At 39.1% G+C, this 20,053-nt stretch overlaps 2 protein-coding genes across 3 annotated transcripts in view; both read right to left on the reverse strand.

Annotated features, from left to right (window-relative positions):
- The window catches only part of LOC131787460 (DNA-directed RNA polymerases I, II, and III subunit RPABC2-like), a 135,802-nt gene that overhangs the window by 110,104 nt on the left and 5,645 nt on the right, over positions 1–20,053 (reverse strand). The gene's annotated exons all lie outside the window — the stretch shown is intronic.
- On the reverse strand, positions 1,510–18,275 carry LOC131798266 (uncharacterized). 2 transcript variants are annotated; one of them, XM_066159826.1, is made up of 5 exons: positions 18,136–18,275; positions 16,520–16,605; positions 6,383–7,244; positions 3,069–5,864; positions 1,510–2,692 (listed from the first exon to the last, which is right to left on the reverse strand). In XM_066159826.1, the coding sequence occupies exons 3-5, from the start codon at positions 7,191–7,193 to the stop codon at positions 2,220–2,222; spliced, it is 4,080 nt and encodes a 1,359-aa protein (XP_066015923.1). In that variant the 5' UTR covers positions 7,194–7,244; positions 16,520–16,605; positions 18,136–18,275; the 3' UTR covers positions 1,510–2,219. The 2 variants fall into 2 exon arrangements, with proteins under 2 accessions (XP_066015923.1, XP_066015922.1); XM_066159825.1 differs by lacking the exons at positions 1,510–2,692; positions 16,520–16,605; positions 18,136–18,275 and adding an exon at positions 15,728–15,861 and having other exon boundaries at positions 2,756–5,864.

The following is a 20,053-nucleotide window of genomic DNA, read 5'->3' on the forward strand; positions in this document are numbered from 1 at the left end:
GCGAGGCGCGTTGCGTAAATGGACACCACAGGACAAATATTTCAAATATCTCAAATATCAAAGTTTGCCGACATACTTTCGTTTGTCATTATTCCAGGAATGTTTTGGCGAAATTTGACAAACGCAAACGACTCGTGCCACGCTAGGAGATCTTGTCTCCTGAAACCGCAAACCAATGGGACAATAATAGTCGTGGTTACACCAACCCTTTTACCCATGGGTAAATAGCGTTTGCCCAGGGGCAAGGACGTTTTTGTGTGTAACCGCTTTCCCCAGACCGAAACTGCCATAGAGTTACTTCCATGGATACATCTAAAAGAACAAAAGAACTTCCCATGACAGTTCCTAAACTGAAAAGTGGTGGTTACACACACCTTGGGGCCTTACGGAGAGTAAATGGCTTGGGTTTGGTTAAGCTCAGGTTTCATGTGACCCTTGGGGATTAGCCAAGCGCATCGAAGGTCACCTCAAAACACTGCAGGCGATCTCCTGTATACACATTCTGCTTTATGATTGGTCAAGCCACCTCAGGGAACAGATAAACTGCAATTTTCAGTTCAGGAAGTGTCATGGGAAGTTCTTTCGTTATTTTTTATGTATCCATGGAAATAACCCTAGGTCAGTATCGGTCTGGGGAAAGCGGTTACGCTCAAACAACGTCCTTGCCCGTGGGCAAACGCTATTTACCCATGGGTAAAAGGGCTAGTGTAACCACGACTAATGGGACCTCCCTGCGTCGATGACGCTGGATCAAGATTTCATGGGAAAAGTAACCCATTGCAGACACGGTTTTTTTTCCTTTTGACTCCCTCGCTTAGTGGAACGTTGAGGAGGACGACATATGAAAGGAAAAAGTTGCCAAAGGCTAAAATGGAAAAACAGGAAAATTTGCTGAGGAGCAAGACAACAGATCGACAGAAAGCTTTCAAAATACAATTTATATCAAGGCTGGTATTTGCATAAATAAAGGAAGACCTCGTTTTCAACATTATGTATGGCAAATTTTGGTTTGACGATGACTTCGTTCGAAATATGGATGCTAGCGTGAAACTCTTTTTTTTTTTCTTCTTTTTTTCTACCTAGGACTTTCTTCCGCTTTTGACTTTTTGACGAGCAAAGATTTTTCCATAAGCAAGGAACTTCCCATTGTGAATTTTTTCAAGTGCGCGATGTAAACAAAATATGCAAAGAACATGAAAAACGAATCTCAAGATGAGTGGTTGCCGCGAAAATTCCCTCAGATTCGCCCAGGTCAAAGGTTATGACACCTTCCTGATTTCTTAACTTTTATTTGAAAGTACCTTTTTCTAAATAACTCAGGTACTTTTGAAGATTTCAGGAAAAAGAACTTTTTTATGGGAACGTTATGTTAAATGCTTGAATTCACTTTAGTCAAATAAAACAAAAATCGATTTTTTCGGCCTTTGAGGGTGGAAAGAAACCCTAAGCAAATTGACCACCGTAAATAGTTTCTAGGCTGAAGTTTCTAGCGTTAGCCCTTTGTCGCTCTGAAATTTCCAAATGTCTTTTTTATTTTCTCTGTTGAGCAATGACTGGCATGCTTTCGACTAATACGCACGCCAGAATTTTGTTCGTGTATAATTATGATGTTTAAAAGGGGCGTAGATCGAGTCTGAAATGCTCAGCGGTGTATCCCCTTGGCAAGGTTAGGCGAGCACTGAGGTGCTGAAAAAGAGTAGCCAGAGGCGTGTTGGGTTACTCCTAAAAAAGGGAACTTTGAACTATATCTGTGTTCCTCTCCGGAGAGTTTAGCTTTTATGTCAAGAGCACGTTTCTTGGACTAAGGTGCTGAAAATAAGTTCCTAGAGCACGTTCGAGATTAAAGTAACTTTAAGCTGTGTCAGGGTGTTCTTTCCCGAAAGGTTTAACTCTTATTTTAAGAGCACGCTCACCAGACTAAAGTGCTGGAAAAAAGTCGCCTGAGTAATGTTGTGTTATTCCAAGGTTGAAAGAGAGCTGTGTCTGGGTGTTCTTCACCCAATGACTTTAACTCCTATTTCAAGAGCACGCTAACGGGACTGAAGTGCTGACGAAAAGTCGCCTAGGGCATGTTACGTTACTGCGAGATTAAAGTAACTTCTCGATGTGTCTGGGTGTTCTTCCCCGAAGAGTTTAACTCTTATTTCAAGAGCACGCTGATGGGACTGAAATACTCACAAAAAGTCTCCTGAGGCATGTTGTGTTACTGCAAGATTTAATTAACTCCTCGCAGTGTCCGGGTGTTCTTCCCCGAAGAGTTTCGCTCTTATGTCAAGAGCACGCTGTTTGGACCGAAGTGCTGACAAAAAGTCGCCTGAGTCATGTTGTGTTATTCCAAGGTAGAAGTAGCTTTGAGCTGTGTCTGCGTGTTCTTCGCCAAGGAGTTTAACTCTTAATTCAAGAGCACGCTGATGTGACTGATGTGCTGAGAAAAAGTCGCCTGAGGCATGTTGTGTTATTCCAAGGTTGAAGTAGCTTTGAGTTGTGTCTGGGTGTTCTTCGCCAAGGACTTTAACTCTTATTTCAAGAGCACGCTGATAGGACTGAAGTGCTGACAAAAAGTCGCCTGAGTCATGTTGTGTTACAGCGAGATTAAAGTAACTCCTCGCTGTGTCTGGGTGTTCTTCCCCAAAGAGTTTAACTCTTATTTCAAGAGCACGCTGATGGGACTGAAGTGCTGACAAAAAGTCGCCTGAGTCAGGTTGTGTTACAGCGAGACTAAAGTAACTCCTCGCTGTGTCTGGGTGTTCTTCCCCAAAGAGTTTAAGTCTTACTTCAAGAGCACGCTGATCGGACTGAAGTGCTGACAAAAAGTCGCTAGAGTCATGTTGTGTAACATCGAGATTAACGTAACTATGAGCTGTGTCTGGGTGTTCTTCCCCGAAGAATTTAAGTCTTATTTAAAGAGCACGCTGTTTGGACTGAAGTGCTGACAAAGTGGCCTGAGGCATATTGTGTTATTCCAAGGTTGAAGTAGCTTTGAGCTGTGTCTGGGTGTTCTTCGCCAAGGGCTTTAACTCTTATTTCAAGGGCACGCTGATGGGACTGAAGTGCTGACAAAAAGTCGCCTGAGTCATGTTGTGTTATTCCAAGGTTGAAGTAGCTTTGAGCTGTGTCTGGGTGTTCTTCCCCGAAGAGTTTCACTCTTATTTCAAGAGCACGCTGATGGGACTGAAGTGCTGACAAAAAGTCACCTGAGGCATGTTGTGTTACAGCGAGATTAAAGTAACTCCTCGCTGTGTCTGGGTGTTCTTCCCCGAAGAGTTTAACTCTTATTTCAAGAGTACGCTGATCGGACTGAAGTGCTGACAAAAAGTCGCCTGAGGCATGTTGTGTTATTCCAAGGTTGAAGTAGCTTTGAGCTGTGTCTGGGTGTTCTTCGCCAAGGACTTTAACTCTTATTTCAAGGGCACGCTGATGGGACTGAAGTGCGGACAAAAAGTCGCCTGAGTCATGTTGTGTTACTGCGAGATTAAAGTAACTCCTCGCTGTGTCTAGGTGTTCTTCCCCGAAGAGTTTAACTCTTATTTCAAGAGCACGCTGATGGGACTGAAGTGCTGACAAAAAGTCGCCTGATTCATGTTGTGTTATTCCAAGGAGGAAGTAACACTCCGTTGTGTCTGGGTGTTCTTCGTTAAACAGATCTATTGCGAGGTCAAGGGCGCTTTGAAAGGACCGAATGGCTTCAGAATAGTTTTGCATCTTACGAAGAGCCATGCCATTGTCAAAATAATTTCTAAATAGTCCTTCTTGATGCAAATCTAAATCAAGATTTTCGTTGGGCTTAGTTTTAGCTCCAGGGCTATTTTCTCCACTTTGTTTTAAAGTCATTTTATGATACCTGATCCTTGTGACGCACAACTTTGATGCTTCCTCGGGATTATTTAGTACATTTTCAAGTGTCCCATTGATGTTGCGCTGGAAGGTCCATAAACCAACGGAATGTGGGAGGATCTGTTTCTCTGTTTGATTTGACATCTTTAGCACACATTTGCTTATTGCTTGCTTTGTTTCATAATCAGAGAACTTTTCTGTTGCCTTGCTAAGAACGACAATCATTTCTAATCTAAGTGGTTGAGTGGTTGTTACGTCTGGTTCCGGCATATCTGCCTCGATCATTCTCAATTCTTTGTTATTCACTGGAGGAATAATAAGGAGACTTGTATCTCCTAATGCTCTGCATTCATGTAAGGCTTTGGTGTAAAGCTCTAAGGAAGTTGCTCTCTTTTCAATGAAAAGAAAGTAAGTAACAAGAATTTGCAGAACAGTTACTCTAAGAATTCGCTCTTCGGGGCTGTCACTCATCAAGGAAAGAGCTTTTTGTAAGTTTTCTGCGCCGTCGCCTTTTTTCCCTGAGACCAGTTGACAGATGGCTCTATAACACAGGATTTTTCTTTTATCATCTACCGACAAAGAAAGGCCTTCGGCTTCATGGAGAAGCGTCATTGATCTTCCATGTATCCCCCAAGTCACTTCGGCAAATGCCAAGGACACAAGTAACTGATTGTAAAACGCGCTCTTTCTAAACGCCAGAGCTTTTTCAGTTGCGTGCTCGTAAATTTTGTCAAAGACTTTTCCCTCGCACCAGAAAAGGGAATCTAGAAAAAATTCTGCTTTTGTCAGGACACCAAATGCAACGTCACATGTCTTAGGATCGGAACAGCTCTCCATAAGACTCCGAATAATATTCTGCTTCTCTTCATAGAAGTCAATAAATGCTTGCATGGATTGTCCTGTCAAAAACTGTTGATTTAGCTTCTCGAAAAGAGAGACGTAAAATGCAGACAAACGTGCTTTGGAGTTCAGCATGGTTTCTTTCATTTCATCTTGACCTCTTTCTCTTACAAACGACAGAACCAACTTATGCATCGAAAATGACTCGGGTTTGGAGCTAGAGTCGAGGAAAGATTTTCTCCGAAGCCTATGCAAGATTTTCTTGGCCTCCAGAGTTGTTTTTACACCCATGACGGCTGCAGCGACCAAGTGGTGAAAATCTCCAGAAAGAACACTAAGTGATACCAGCGCTTCTTTCTCGGATAAAGAGAGTCTCTGATAAGAAGATTTAAATAGGAGCTTCAATCGCAGATAGCTTGGATAATCTGGATTGTCCAACAGCTCGAAAATGTTACTTTCTATAGATTCCTTGAGGCTATCTAAAAATTGACTCGGCTGAGCATTATCTTCAGTAATGGAGGAACACAACAGTTTCATGGCCAAAGGTACGAACCCGCAGATTTTCGCAATTTTCGAGCAGTCAGACGCGGTCGCTTTAGGAAGTAATCCGCCGACTAAGGTTTGAGAGAAGGACTCCTGTAATGGCCCTATTCTTACTGCTTGATGGCCTTCAAAATGCACATTCATAAATTCAAGAGATTCCCTTGTGGTAAGAAGAAATGTTAAATTTTTGAATTGACTAAGAATGACTTCCAGAAGGTTTATGAAATCCTCCTTCACATTCGGTGCTCCACTTTCGAGTAATTCATCGGCATTGTCAAGAATCATCACAAATTCACCTGAAATGTCTCTTAGAAAGAGAAAAAGTTCTTCTTCTATGGACATCTGCTGAGGAATTTGATCTCTTGTGGAGTGTCTTCTAAAGAAGCTCAGAAGCTGCGTGGTCAGATCGGCCTTTGAAAGAAGCCCTCTCATGGAGAAGAAGTATACGAGAAGTCCACCAGTTTGAAGTCGATGTCCGACTTCAGTTGCCACAGAAGTCTTACCAAAACCAGGCGAGCCCCATATGGACACGATCCGGGAACGTTTGGAAGTTAAGTGACTGCTGATGTCTTCACATTCTCTCTGACGGCCAGTGAAGTGTGGAACCTTTGAAGGAAGATTTGATGGTGGTAGGAATGGCTTTGAATCTTAAAAGAAGCAAATTGATGCAATTATGAAAGAGCTCATGTCGGTAGTTTGAAGAGAAAAATAACGATGATAATAAATAGTACATTTTACTGTACCAATAAAAATGTGGAAATCGTGTTTTAGGGACACATCTTTAATCATGAGCTTCTTGCTCTTTCCGTGAGGTTGTAATCTTAACAACATCCCACAAGAGTCACGATGCCGGTAAATATAGTGGCTGCGGCTTACTTCTTGAACAAATTGTTTTAAAATAAAAGATAGGAAATTTTTCAAGGTGGTACTCTTATTATAGAATAATGTCATCCTAAGGAAGAAGAGAGGATTTTCAAGAAATGTACAAAGAATTTTTGCGAAACCTGGAAGTAACCCTGTTTAAGTATTACCACTAAAATACAGAGTAAAAACGCTTTTGTTTCTTTTGTTTCTCCCCGCCAAACGAATGGTTATAAGACTGCCATAATACATCTTAAATTGTTGTTAATCAAAAAATTCTGTAAAGCTTTTAATCACTTTATACCTGTTTGATCTTCATCCATGTTAAGTTTCAAATCATCTATTTCTCCCTTCAACAAAGCGAGGTCATCAACTTTTTCTTTTATCGCATTCCCCTGTGCTATTAATTTGTCGACGCCTGATTTCACTTCTTCGAGACACTCGACACCTGATCTTAGTTCTTCGAGACACTCGATGTATGATCTGGTCTCCTGTCTAAGACTTTCTTCCAATTTGCGAACTTCTTTGGTGGGAAAGTCAGACTCTGTCAGTCCACCGATGGCATCAATGGGATCTGTTATGATTCCAAGAGCTTTGAATGCTTCTCTAGCAAGCTGCACGTATTGGTCAAAGGTTGGTTTATCAATCTCTGACCTGTCTGCGTGACAAAGGGAGTTTCGTAAAAGTCGAAGCTGATCAATCGCAAGAGCGAAAGTTTCGGCTGTATTTCCACTTGGACTCACAACAGATGGATGGAACTTTCCGGGAGGTACTTTATGGTGCCTAACGTACATTTCACTAAGTGTCTTGTAATGACCTTTGCTATCTGGCGTAGCAAAGGACCTTGCATAGATGGTGGCCTGGAATAGAGCGGTACAATCCCATTCTTCATAGGAGATGTGTGTAGGAACTTTGCTTTTTCCACCTTCTTCAGCGAGAAGCAAATTTCTTACTACCGTGGAGTTATCCCACAGTTGATATCCGGGACGATGTCCAAATCTATTGTCCCACATGGATTTGAACGTCTGACGCAAAGCAACGGCGAACTCATTTAGTACAATAGAGGCAAACTTGAAATAATTCAGCTGCTCGTCCGTAAAAGGCTGTAGAGTCATACTCGGCGTGAGCTCTGGAGATAGCTATCCTCGACCAAAATCCTGGGAAAACTGTTGGTTGATGTATGTGAGAGGAAAAGGAAAAAAGTTCTTTGGTCATGTTATTCTCGTTTAAATAAATACTTTATTGCACATGCGAACAGGCTCTATCAATTGTACATGACGGCATGGATACGGAAAGTGGCTACACAACTAAATTAACTTGAGACAAAGTAAAAAACTCATCTCTGCGTTATATATATTAGATTAAAGATGTACGCTTTGAATCTGCTTTCCTTTTGGAAGGCAAAGCCTAGCACTTTGTAATTAAAACCAAAATATTTTCCTCTCGAGGTTTTAAATATTGTCTCTCATTAAAATGCAGAAACCGAAAAATCTAAGACTGTGACGCCATATGATAAATGAGCATCTTAGAACTTAAAGTCCTTCACAAATTTGACTGCAATAAGCTTGGTATAGCGTCAAAACATTGTTTTTGTAAACCTTAACTCCATTTTATTGATACGCAGAATTTTATTTGGCAGCAAACATTTTGAATTAATTTCACGTCTGATATGATACTTTCACGGTATTTTGATTTACATGCTTAAGAAATTTCACAACTCTTTCAAGTCGCCAAAGACTTAATATTTTCTGTTGTAACTTTCTACAATAAATCCTTAATGAACGGTATTACGAACTTGCGTGGCATGAACAAGAAGCATGAAGAAACAAATTATTGCGCTTTTGATGATAACAGGAAATTGAAGGGTACAAAAGATTGCATTTTTATTTATCGTAAAAGCGGCTTAAAACTTTTTCATTCTCTGTACGTTAGATGATGACTGCCAAACATCAAGTACCAAACGCCAAACCGATTATCTTAATGATTATTGGACGGACTGCAAGACTGTAACTCAAAATTTAGTCGGAGACTAGTTGAGGTGTTATGATTTTCTATTCATACCACACGGAAATTTTTAACCCTTAATTTGCAAAAAGGCCAAGCAATGTTGAGTTCATTGTTCTCCAGAAATGTTGAATGACGTTTACAGGTCAAACACCTCTTGGCAAGGGAAATTTCCCTTTTAATCTGGATAATACAGTTAGTATTGTTCAATTTCCGTTTCGAAATAAACATGGCCACCCTGAACAATGCTCTTCAAAATTCCCTGACTTAGTTTTAGACATAAATAACAATTACTTTCTTCAATCCTACATCTAAAACAGACGTGTTTTTTTGAGTCGTCTTATTTTTGGCATCTTTCAAGCAAGCAGAAATAAGCGTTAGGTGAGTGCTATGATAGAGTAGGAACGACTTTTTTTTAGGGTAAAATATGGATTGGACGATTTTTTGGACTAATTTTTTGGACCATTTATTGAACCATTTTTTTGGACCATTTTGTCGGGGGGGGGGGAAGCACAGCATCGGCACTCAGGGAGGGGTGGGATGCAGTATATCAGTACTGAGGGAGGGGTGGGAGGCAGTATTGTTACTCAGGGAGGGGTGAGAAAGGGGCTATTACTACGCGGGGAGGGGTGGGAGGTGGTTGTAATAGTAAACTCTTCTGGTTAATGGAACTTTTACTCGATCGTACAAATTATTTTAATCGGTTTTTCGACAGACTTTTTGTATGTCAAAATTTTTGCGCTGGGCCGCGGCGTGTCTTCATTTTTTTGCCACTTTAACACTGGACTTTAATTTTTATTGAAAATATCGCCTTTAAAAACCTCCACTGTTGAGTTATGCGTGTGCCTTTTGAGTCGACATGTGCACCATCAGTTGCTTCACATTTCCCTTTGTGTACACTTTATGTAATTACAAAATTAATGTATCTTCCTTTTGTCATTGATCTTATCGGACGAGATCACGGAATTTCCGTTCCTTAACCCTTAACTCAGCAAAAACACTGCTGTACTTGCAATGTAACCCGAATAGTGCGAATAGTCGCGAATAGTGACGAATAGTGACCGAATAGTGCAAAGAGTCGCGAATAGTGACGAATGGTGACGAATAGTGACGAATATTGACGAATAGTGACGAATATTGACGAATAGTGGCGAATAGTGGCGAATGCTGACGAATAGTGACGAATAGGGACGAATAGTAGCGAATAGTAAAAAAAAAGAATTAATCATGAAATAAAAATATTTATTGCCCTATTTCATAGATTTATTGGATCGAAATGTGCGTATATAGCTATTATTTATATTGTGTTTCAATCATGTATATTATCATTCTGAAATAAATAAAATAAAGTTACTACTCATCTGTTTCGCAAACAAGGAGTTAATCATCGACACCGGAAATCGCGACCAGGTATTCCTTGCGATTCCCTTAGGTTTGTTTTTCAATTTGCTTGGGCCGCTGCCAATCACTTCTTCCGTAAAAACCCACGAAAACTGCTTCGTAGAACTATAGTGGCTACTGTTGCTTGCCGATATTTACCGTCGGCAAAACGTAGAAGTCAGTAAATGTGACCGATTCTGATCGGAGAAATTTTATTGTCTGTAGCTAGGATATGTCAGGAGAGTTTCACTGACAGCTGGATTAAACCCCGTGTTGTGAAACCATTTATAAAGACATCATTCTTTTTCTTCGCTTTTTTCGTCACACACAAAAAGGGAAACGTGAGGCAACTGAAAGATGATTCATGCTAACCTGTGAGTATCATTTAGCACTGGCACAAGTCGACTTAACAGGCACACGCATGACTTAACAGTGGAGGATCGAAAACAGGAATTGGCGATATTTTCAATGACAATTATACTCCAGTGTTCAGGTGCCAGTTTTGCATTCGCATGACGAAAAATTAAAGAAACGCGAAAGTCGAAAAACCGCTCAAAATAATATGTATGATGCAATAAACACTCCATAAACCAGTGGCAGTTACAAATACATTAACCCCCCACCCCTCCCTGCATATTGATACTTCGTCCTTTACCCCTCCCTCAGTAACAACAGTCTGGCTACCATCCCTTCTTCAGTACTGATACACTGCATCCCACCCCTTCCTAGGTACTAACCACCTATAAAATGGTCCGAAAAATGGTCAAGAAAAAGCTAAAAAAATGGTCCAAAAAATGATTCCAAAATAGTCCAAAAATAGTCCAAGGGTCCAGTGGTCCAGTTCATATTTTATATGTCGTTTTACACGCTCTCTTCGTGAACGCAAATCACCACTATTCTTAGATCAAAGTGAAAGAACCAGTAACTTGAGCCAGGCTGTCAGACTGAAAATGCTTCGTTTATAACCGAAGTAAATTTGCACAATTTTCATTTCGTCGTTTAGAAATAAAGTTGCACAGAATGATGTTATGTTTTATGTTGCAGATTTAATGCAAGATTTGATATGACGTTTACCAGCTTAACTGAGTTCAACTTCGCCTTATTAAGCCGTATTACAATTTCTACCGTGATAAGGAAACAAAGTGCTCGCTTGGGCGACGAAGTTAGAAATTGGATTATTAACTTAAAAGCTGTAACCAAAAATAAAAAAATTCAGAAGACGATTTCCAAGAACTACAGCTTGACAAAGACATGTGGTTTTGGTATTTCTGAGAATTCTTGTCATTTATTTAATTTGTGACAATACCTGAAAGGTAACCTATTTTTCCATTTTCTTTGAAACTGCTTTCTAGTTTCTGCTTTTAAGAAGGAAATTGCGCATCGGCGAGTTTATGGAGCGTTTTTTAAATCGCAAGTTTTCTTATTTTCCCAATAATGCGACGAATGAGCCCTCGTCGCGTTTCAAAGTCGAATAACGATGTAAACATTTTAAATTCATAAGTTCGCCGTGGTGCGATGTTTCCGCGAAAACATTTTGAATAATATGATTCACATTCGACAAAAAAATTGACTTACATTCGCTACATCTTCACCTTCAACAGGACTCGGGAAATTGTATTTTTCTTTAGCCAAAAGGCACGACAAGATGAACGCGTGATCCGACTGTTGCAGAAGCATGCCTTAGCTAGACAAGGTACGATATGGAAGGTCCTTGTCTTTTGTCTATTAACCACTGTTTTTGTCAGTTACGGTGAGTAACATAAAGAATAGATTAAAGATTTTAGATATATGAAAATTCACATATTTGCACTGCGGTGGAAAGATGAAATTAGAAGATCCTCGCAGCTAAGAACACTACTGAAACTAGTAGTTGTAAGTAGGACCTGAAAAAAATTTCAGGCCCGTACGGGATTTGAACCCATGACCTCTGCGATACCGGTGCAGCGCTCTACCAATTGAGCTAACAAGCCAACTGGGAGCTGGTCAATGAATTGGGTACAAATAAACATCCGAGTGAATGAAGATTTTAGATATATGAAAATTCACATATTTGCACTGCGGTGGAAAGATGAAATTAGAAGATCCTCGCAGCTAAGAACACTACTGAAACTAGTAGTTGTAAGTAGGACCTGAAAAAATAGATTAAAATTGAAATTTTACTGCAGCAAGGGAAAAGCTTTGCATTCTCTGTACGTAAGATGATGACTACTAAACGTAAAATCTTGTTAAAGACAGAAGTGATCAGAAAATGAGTGCCACATCTAACAAAGTTTAGAGTTTCTTAGACCTTCATCGATACTGTCTGTCGTTTTATTTCGTTAATAATTGAAAAAAACTGTCATGATGGCAGACGCACAAACTATTATCTTAATGATTATTGGACGAACTGCAAGACTGCAACTCGAAATTTATCCAGAGACTGGTTGACGTGTTATGACTTGTTATTCAAATCATACGGAAATTTTAAATCCACATGTACATTTTTCAAGTCAAAACATTTCTTGAGAACAGTGATCTCTTCATTGCATATGCTAAAATGTGGAGTGATGTTTACAGGTCAAACACATCTTAGCGAGAGAAATTTCCCTTTTAATCTGGAAAATACACTCAGCATGGCCACCCTGAACAATGCTCTTCAAAATTCCCTGACTTGATCTTGAGAGAAACAACAATTACAGTCTTCAATCTTACATCTAGAACAGGCGTGTTTTTTTGAGTTGTCTAGTCTGTTTTTTGGTTTTTCATCTTTCAAGCAAGCAGAAGTAGGCGAAACACGTTTTATACGCTATCTTCGAGAACGCAAATCACCTATATTCTTAGATCAAAGTGAAAGAACCAATAACTTAAGCCAGGCTGTTAGTTAGTGGTGACGATGTAAACTGAAGACCTCAGCAAATCACACAAACAATTTTTACTCCAAATCGTTTGGTAACGTGACCATAGCCGGTGACTGGAACAACGTCTTGCAAGCTTATTTTAAATAATTTTCTGTCGTTTATAGATCTTATATCTTCGCTTCAATTTTTAATTACCAAAACTGCACAGTATATTTATTTAATCCATAAGACAATTGAGTTATAGTCCCCACAAAGTTCTGTGAAGTTCTCTTCATGAGGAAATTACAGATCACTTGTCTCTCTGCTCTTGTAACTTGTTTGCTAGTTGGATCTGTTGTTCTAACTCTTCAAGGTTTCTGCGATGACCGAAGATCGCCATGATGAGTTAGTCGCGTTAGATCTCAGCATGATCGCAGTCGCTCTGACACCGTTATGATAAGTATGTATTTTAACAGTTATGCCAGGTTATATTTTTCATCATTCCTGTTTTCTTCTGTTTTTTTTTTGGACACGAAACTTTATATACTATACAAGTGTTAGCTGTGTTTGATTTTTATTACCGTACTTAAACTTGCGTTCTAACTGAGCGTGAAAACTTTTAAAACTCGGACTGTCCATTTTGTTTTATCTTTGAGGATTTTTGTCTCTACTCACGTTACAGTAACGTAAATTACTGCACCTGGCATTTTTGCAAACCTTTGCTCGCTTGTTTCGAAATTTCACTTTCAATCAACGAAAGAAAAGCAAGACAGAAGTCCCGGAAAAGGTCGGACATAGTACAATTTGGCAGATGGCGTGACAGGTTTAGCTTAGTTCCATACTCTATACTCTCATAAAGCACGCTCTTTTAACCAATGACAGCATGCATTATATCCGAACTTTATTATAATACTAGCTCAGAGTTAAAATCCAGCTATTTTTGCACTTTTTTCCCTTCGTAGTTGTTAACTGAGAAATGGTCGCTGCAAATGTGACCCGAACCTGGTGTCCAATCATTAGGTTCTCTTTTTGTTCGAACAAATACGATCCATTTTCGCCGCACACTTTCATCAGCTGGAAACTGGCGACGGATGTTATAAACATCTCTACACAGCGCTTTCCTGGTTTCGTTTTCCTCGCTTGAAATCCTGTTGTTTTCCCTACATATTATATATGTCAGTGCGGCTAAGAGTGGTACAGTTCTGGATAACTTGAGCATGAATATATATATATATATATATATATAAATTTTTTTTTTCTTTTAAAGTTCAGGACCGGGTTGTTCAAAGCTGGGTGAAGATAACCCAGGTTTAGTGTGAAATCTGATTTCAGATCTGAAAGCTTTAAAAAAAGTTAAGTCGAATTTCTTTTTGTCTAGAATATGACTATTTGATGCCCTAAAAAGAAAAAAAGAAAATTGTTCCAAAAATAGTTTTGAATAAAGGAATAAAGGAACCCAGATTACAATTTAACCTTGAGTTAGTGCTAATCGGCCTTCGATCAACTGAGCCCAGGTCGTAACTTGAGAAACATTTCGTGCGTGTTACTTCCGTCGCGCGATTGTATCGCTGAATGGGTTCGTTTTTTAACCAAGACACTGCGTTTTATACTGTGGGTGCTGGGCAGTCTCATGACATGTGCCTTAATGGTTTCCTCTCTCAGGCTGTCGGCTTGTTTTATTTACGATAAGCGGGCGTGAGTAATTTACTGCTCACTCAGCTGACAATAGTACTTTTTTGAAACAAGTAACCTGGCAGACAAGATTGATTTCATCATGTTTTCCGGTCGCAATTTCGAAATAACGCTCGAGTGTGGCGCTCATAACGAGACGTTTCTTGTAACGTCGGTTTACAGCATGTTTCTGTTATCATTCACTTCCACTAGAAGTCATTCTTAGGGACACGAAAGCGTTTTATATGCTGTTCAATGTTAGTTGTAATCGTTCCTGCAGAAGTCTCAGCCAGAGACGAAACGCGTCGGAAAAAATAAACAAAAAGTTATAATACCAAAAAGTCTTTCTTTGTGCTGCTCACAAGTCTCCGTTAAAAAAAAGATAAAGAAAGAATCCATCTTGTACAATTGCCAAACGTGGAAGAGGTGTTTCGTTCACGAAACCAGACCAAAACCTCCCGAAATTCGTGACAACACTTGGTGCTTATGTCACGCTCACTCTAGAACCGATGGGCTTGAGGTCACAGTGATATACACCGGACAAAATCTTAAGTTAAATGCTTTTTGGCTTGGACCAAAAAAATACCTCTCTAAGTAACAGACCCGATAATGGACAACAGAAAAAATTGTATATTTTTTAACCGCTGTTTGGCATGGCACATGGCCTGCAATTTACCTGTGGCTCTGAATACAGATGCGCGATCCGTCGCGTTTCGATAATTCAACCTTTTTAGAGAAAGAGTTTATTTCCCACTTCGTATTTCATAGTCTCTAAACGGTGGCTTATACCAAATTGAAATAAGATCTTTTCTTTTTCTGTTCGGTTGCAGCTGGACAGCGAGGGCGAAGTTGTTACTTTCTGGTGTTAACATTACCCTTTCCACTGTCTTACACACTTGTGACGTATCATATCACGCGACCTTGATCGGAACGTTTTCAAAATGGCTGTTGATTAGGCGTCAAAAAAAAAATCAGTCGAAAATTTGATTTTGCACAATGTATTGTTTATTTGCTCATCTAGGATTCTTTAATCTAAGAGGAATTAATAGGGACAAAAAAAAGGGAGGGGAAATTTGTCGTCAGTTACACTGTAAAGTACCTATGACACGAACTTTTTTATTTTGCATTTTCTGGTTGACAGCTGCATTTAGAAAAAAAATTGTTAGAAATAATCAACTTAGCGCCTAGCGAGTCCTCCTTAACCACCTTTTTGCGCAGTGAAAGTACGAGTGGTATTTGGCTTCTTTGTGGCATTTTGCTTGCGGCCAGAAGACATTCACAAAGCGAATGAACTGAACAAAATTTACTGACTCTGTAAAGTCAGGCAAAACAAGTTTTCAATTGAAAATCGATACTTGCATATTGAAAGCAAAAACCACTCAATTGTTCGTACAAGCGCTTTAATGATTCTCCTATTCACACTTATGTCGTCCAGGAATGCTGTTGAATTGCAAACAGTGTGGTAAAAGTAGTCATGAATGGTTTCTGCATTATAAAGTTTGTGTGTTGTCTCCATTGCGTTCAAGATGGCGTTACTGACTCGAAGGTTAGCGGAAATGAAAGTATATTTTTCCTTTGGTATGACGATTGACGCATAAGAATGTCCAAAATTGTTATGGAATGCTGATTAAAATGCAAAAATCGTTATTGAACTTAGTCGTTTTTTGTCGCTAATGAATATAACTTCACGCAATAGTTCGTCTTTCCACGCAAATGAATGCGTATTTTCTCATAAGGAACAATAAAAGGTGTAGTTGAAAAAACTGTTACTTACTTACCTCAAAATTCAAGTTAGAGCGAGAAATATCATGATGGCAGACGCACAAACTGATTAACTGAATGATTATTGGACGAACTGCGGGACTGCGACTCGAAATTTATACGGAGACTGGTTGAGGTGTTAAGACTTGTTATTCATACCTCACGGAAATTTTAAACCCTTAATATGCTAAATGCCTATGCAATGAAGACTTCATTGTTCTCATGTCGCGTGATGTTTACAGGTCAAACACACCTTAATAAGGGAAATGTCCCTTATATAATCTGGACAATACACTTAGCATTGTTCAATTTACGTTCTGAAATAAACATGGCCACCCTGAACAACGCTCTTCAAAACACGCGATAGAATAGGAATGCCTTTTTTTTTCGTCCTTAGCGCTTACCTAGTGCTTAATTCTGCTTGTTTGAAAGATGTTAAAAAAAAAAAAAAGACCGGACAACTCACAAAACACGCCTGCTCTTTCAAATTCCCTAACTTAGTCTTGACAGAAATAACAATTACTTTCCTCAATCTTACATCTAGAGCAGACAAATTAAAAGCCTGGTTTAAATATAATCTGAAAAGGTCGGTAGCCATCCGTAACTGATAGCATTCTGGATTGGTTATTATTCGTTAAAATGAGAAGTGGCATGGTAACTAAAAGTAATTGTGTGTAAATGATAGGAATCATGAAACTGTTCCCTTAATGCAAGCAATTATTCTTCATGCTCCACTTTTTTTTGGTGCTTGAGAGTCACATATTTTACATCTGTACAACATTAGTAATATAGTCTAAACATTTGATTACCTCAACTCCCCGTAAACACTGTTGTGCAGCCAAGTCCCTCCATGCCTCGCACGTTTCTGGTTCGACCCACGCTCGGCTCGTGCTCGCTAGAAAAACACAGTTATTTTCAGTTAAAACTGATGAGGTCACAAGGTTTGGATTTTTTTCTTCTAGTTTTTTTTAGTTACCAGATCACTTCTTATTTCAAAGAATAATAGTTGCTTGCGCTAAAGTGGATCAGGAGTGGGGGACGTTTGATGATGCCTATTACAAGACTAAAATGAATCTCATTAACTCTCAACATGCACAACTATCTGTTTAAGAACATTTTCAAAGTCTTAGCCAAATTTATTTGCACATATGTATATTACACTTCTACTTCTTTTTTTTCTTTTTACATCAGTGGATCTAGGTGTAATAATAAGGCCTGGTTACATAAAGATTGCCGTTTGTATAAATATTTCACCTTAGCAGTGCAGCTTAGATTTTAAGAAATTTTTTATTCCAAACTTTAACCAAATGCATAATATGACTGATCACTTCTCAACAAAATGTCTTATCCTGTTGTAAATGCACTCTGCCCACAGGTATATTATGTGAATGACCACTGTCAAATAATGGGACATCTTATGTGGTCAATTCGCCTTTTCATATGATCAACTTTTTGTTATTTATATGGTCAATTTGACTTTTATATGGTCTTTTAGTCTTATTAACTGAGTTAATAACGTAAATTGCCACCATCAATAGTTTCAAAGCTGACGCTTCGAGCGTTAACCGTCCGTCAGAGCGACTGGAGAAATTGTGGGTTGTGTGCGTGTTTGCCGTATTTACTCGATTTAAACACCGCCCTCGAATTAACGCCGCTCTCGAGAGTTCATGGTTCTCGAGAAATGTGGCGCGATGTTTACAGATCAAACACGCCTTAGCGAGGGAAATTTCCCTTTTAATCTGGACAATACACTCAGCATTATTCAATTTCCGTTGACGGCTTAAAGTAACTTTTTCGGAATACTGTCTAAAGGCCTCAGTTAACATATTGAAATAGACACAGGGTACTTCGAACGCCTCTTCGTGCCTTTTTTCGCTAAGAAAACTGTCCTAAATGCGGCTTCGTAAGTCATCCGCCACACACGCTTCGAATTTGAATTTGACCTGATAGGTCACATGTGTGTACACTTAGCAAAGTAAATATGGTGGATAGTAGTTTAAGTGAGAGCAGTTCGATATCGTGGTCTGATAATTTGGATTTTGAGGCCTCGATGGTAGGCGAAAATAATGATACGCCGTATGAGGCTGTTGGTTAAAAGTTTTAATGAATGATTCCTGCTTTAGAATGTTTGTGTATTGTCTCCATTGGCATTAAAGATGGCGTTTATAACTTTTAGGTTAGCGGAAATGAAAGTGTATTTTTTTCTTTTGTATGACGTTTGACGCATAAGAATGCCCAAAATTGCTATTGAATGCTGATTAAAATACAAAACTCGTTATGGAATCTGATTTACGCGCAAATGATCGTTTTTTGTCGCTGATGAATGTAACTTCACGCAATAGTTCGGCTTTTTACGCAAATGAGTGCATATTTTCTCATAATGAACAACAAAAGGTGTAGTTGATAAAAACTGTTCTTTACCTACCTTGAAATTCAAGTTAGAGCGAGAAACATCATGATGGCAGATGCACAAACTGATTATCTTATTGATTAGTGGACGAACTGTGAAATTACTCCAAAGACTGGTTGACGTGTTATGACTTGTTATTCATACCAGACGGAAGCTTTAAACCCTTAATATGCTAAATGCCTAAGCAAATGAAGAGTTTATTGTTCTCGTGAGATGTAGCGTGATGTTACAGGTCAAGCACACTTTAAGAAGGGAAATTTCCCTTTTAATCAAGACAATACACTTAGTATTTTTCAATTTCCGTTTTGAAATAAACATGGCCTCCTGAACAATGCTCTTCAAAATTTCCTAACTTAGTCTTGACAGTTACAATCTGCAAATCTTACATCTAGGGCAGACGCTTTTTGAGTTTTCCAGCCTAATATTTGTCTTACATCTTTCAAGCAAGCAGCATTAAGCAAAACACGCGATAGAGTAGGAACGATTTTTTTTCACGCTCCACACTACGCGCGTTTCTGGTTCGACCCGCGTTCGGCTTGTGCTCGCCTGAAAAAAAACAAGAGGAAAAAATCCATCCTTTTTTATACGCTATCTTCGAGAACGCAAATCACCACTATTCCTAGATCAAAGTGAAAGAACCAGTAACTTGTGCCAGGCTGTCAGTCAGTGGTGACGATATAAACAGAAAACCTCAGCAAATCATACAAAACAATAACTTTTACTCTAAATCGTTTGGTAACGTGACCATACCAAGTGACTGAAACAAGATCTCGCAAGCTTACTTTAAATAATTTTCTGTCTCATTTAGATCTTATATCTTCGCTTCACTTTTGAATTAACAAAACTGCACAGTTTATTTATTTAATCCATAAGACAATTGAGTTATGGTCCCTACAAAGTTCTGTGAAGTTCTCTTAGTGAGGAAATTACAGATCACTTGTTTCTCTGTTCTTGTAACTTCTTTGTTGGTTCGATCTGTTGTTCTAACTCTTCAAGGTTTCTCCTCTTTTTCTCTTGTCGTTCTAAATCTCTGATCACACCTTCTCTGAGCCTCTTACGATCAGCAGTTTGCATTTCATGGACCAGGAAAATGATAGCAGAAGCGAAACAGAACGATGCTCCCAATGCAATTTTCGCCCCTCGTGAAATCATCGTTGGAAGTGATCAAGGTTCCAGAAAAGTCTTCTAGTACTTCCAAACAGGCTTTTCAAAAACAACAGTATCGCCTCAGAAATGTTAATAAACACAAATCTCGTTCATCAGAGACTTCTCTCATAACTAACAGTGCAAGATCTAAGCGTCTTTTAATTAGTTTTACAACTATTTATTTTCCTTTTCTTTTCTTTCTTTTCTTACACCTCCTCGTTAATGTTTTCTGTTCAGTTTGTCATCGTCTTTCGTCAGTTACACCCTCTCTTTAACACACTTTCGTACTGTAGGTAAATATGCAGTCCTCTTGTATTGAGACTCAGTCTTTTATTAACATGGTCACTTTTTCAGTCAGATTCTTTGGAGGTCGCACTAAGCGCAGTTATCTGATTAAGAAGTCTTATCCATAAAGTTATATTTGATCGTAGTTTTATCAATAATAATAATAATAATAATCATAATAATCATAATAAGAATTTAATTTACCAGTGGACATGCTTGGAGGTGACCACTGTTTCCAGGTCGAATTGGAATTTGCGTTGGATTGGCCACGAGTGACAACCTCGTTGCCAAGCCTCTATCTCCATGGGGGAAGGCAGAACCCTGGGAACCAGTCGCGCGAGTAAATGGCACACAAGGTAGAAACAAGGTAGAAGACACTTTCTTGGATGTTCCCTGCAGCAAATGTTTAGGCTTGTTGTGTAACATGTGGCAGGGCAGAGACCACACTGTGTAACGAGTCAAACACGGGAGCAATTTGTTCGGATAATCTGTGGCTATCTTA

Source organism: Pocillopora verrucosa, chromosome 12 (genome assembly GCF_036669915.1).
Source record: "Pocillopora verrucosa isolate sample1 chromosome 12, ASM3666991v2, whole genome shotgun sequence".
Classification (NCBI taxonomy): Eukaryota; Metazoa; Cnidaria; class Anthozoa; order Scleractinia; family Pocilloporidae; genus Pocillopora; species Pocillopora verrucosa.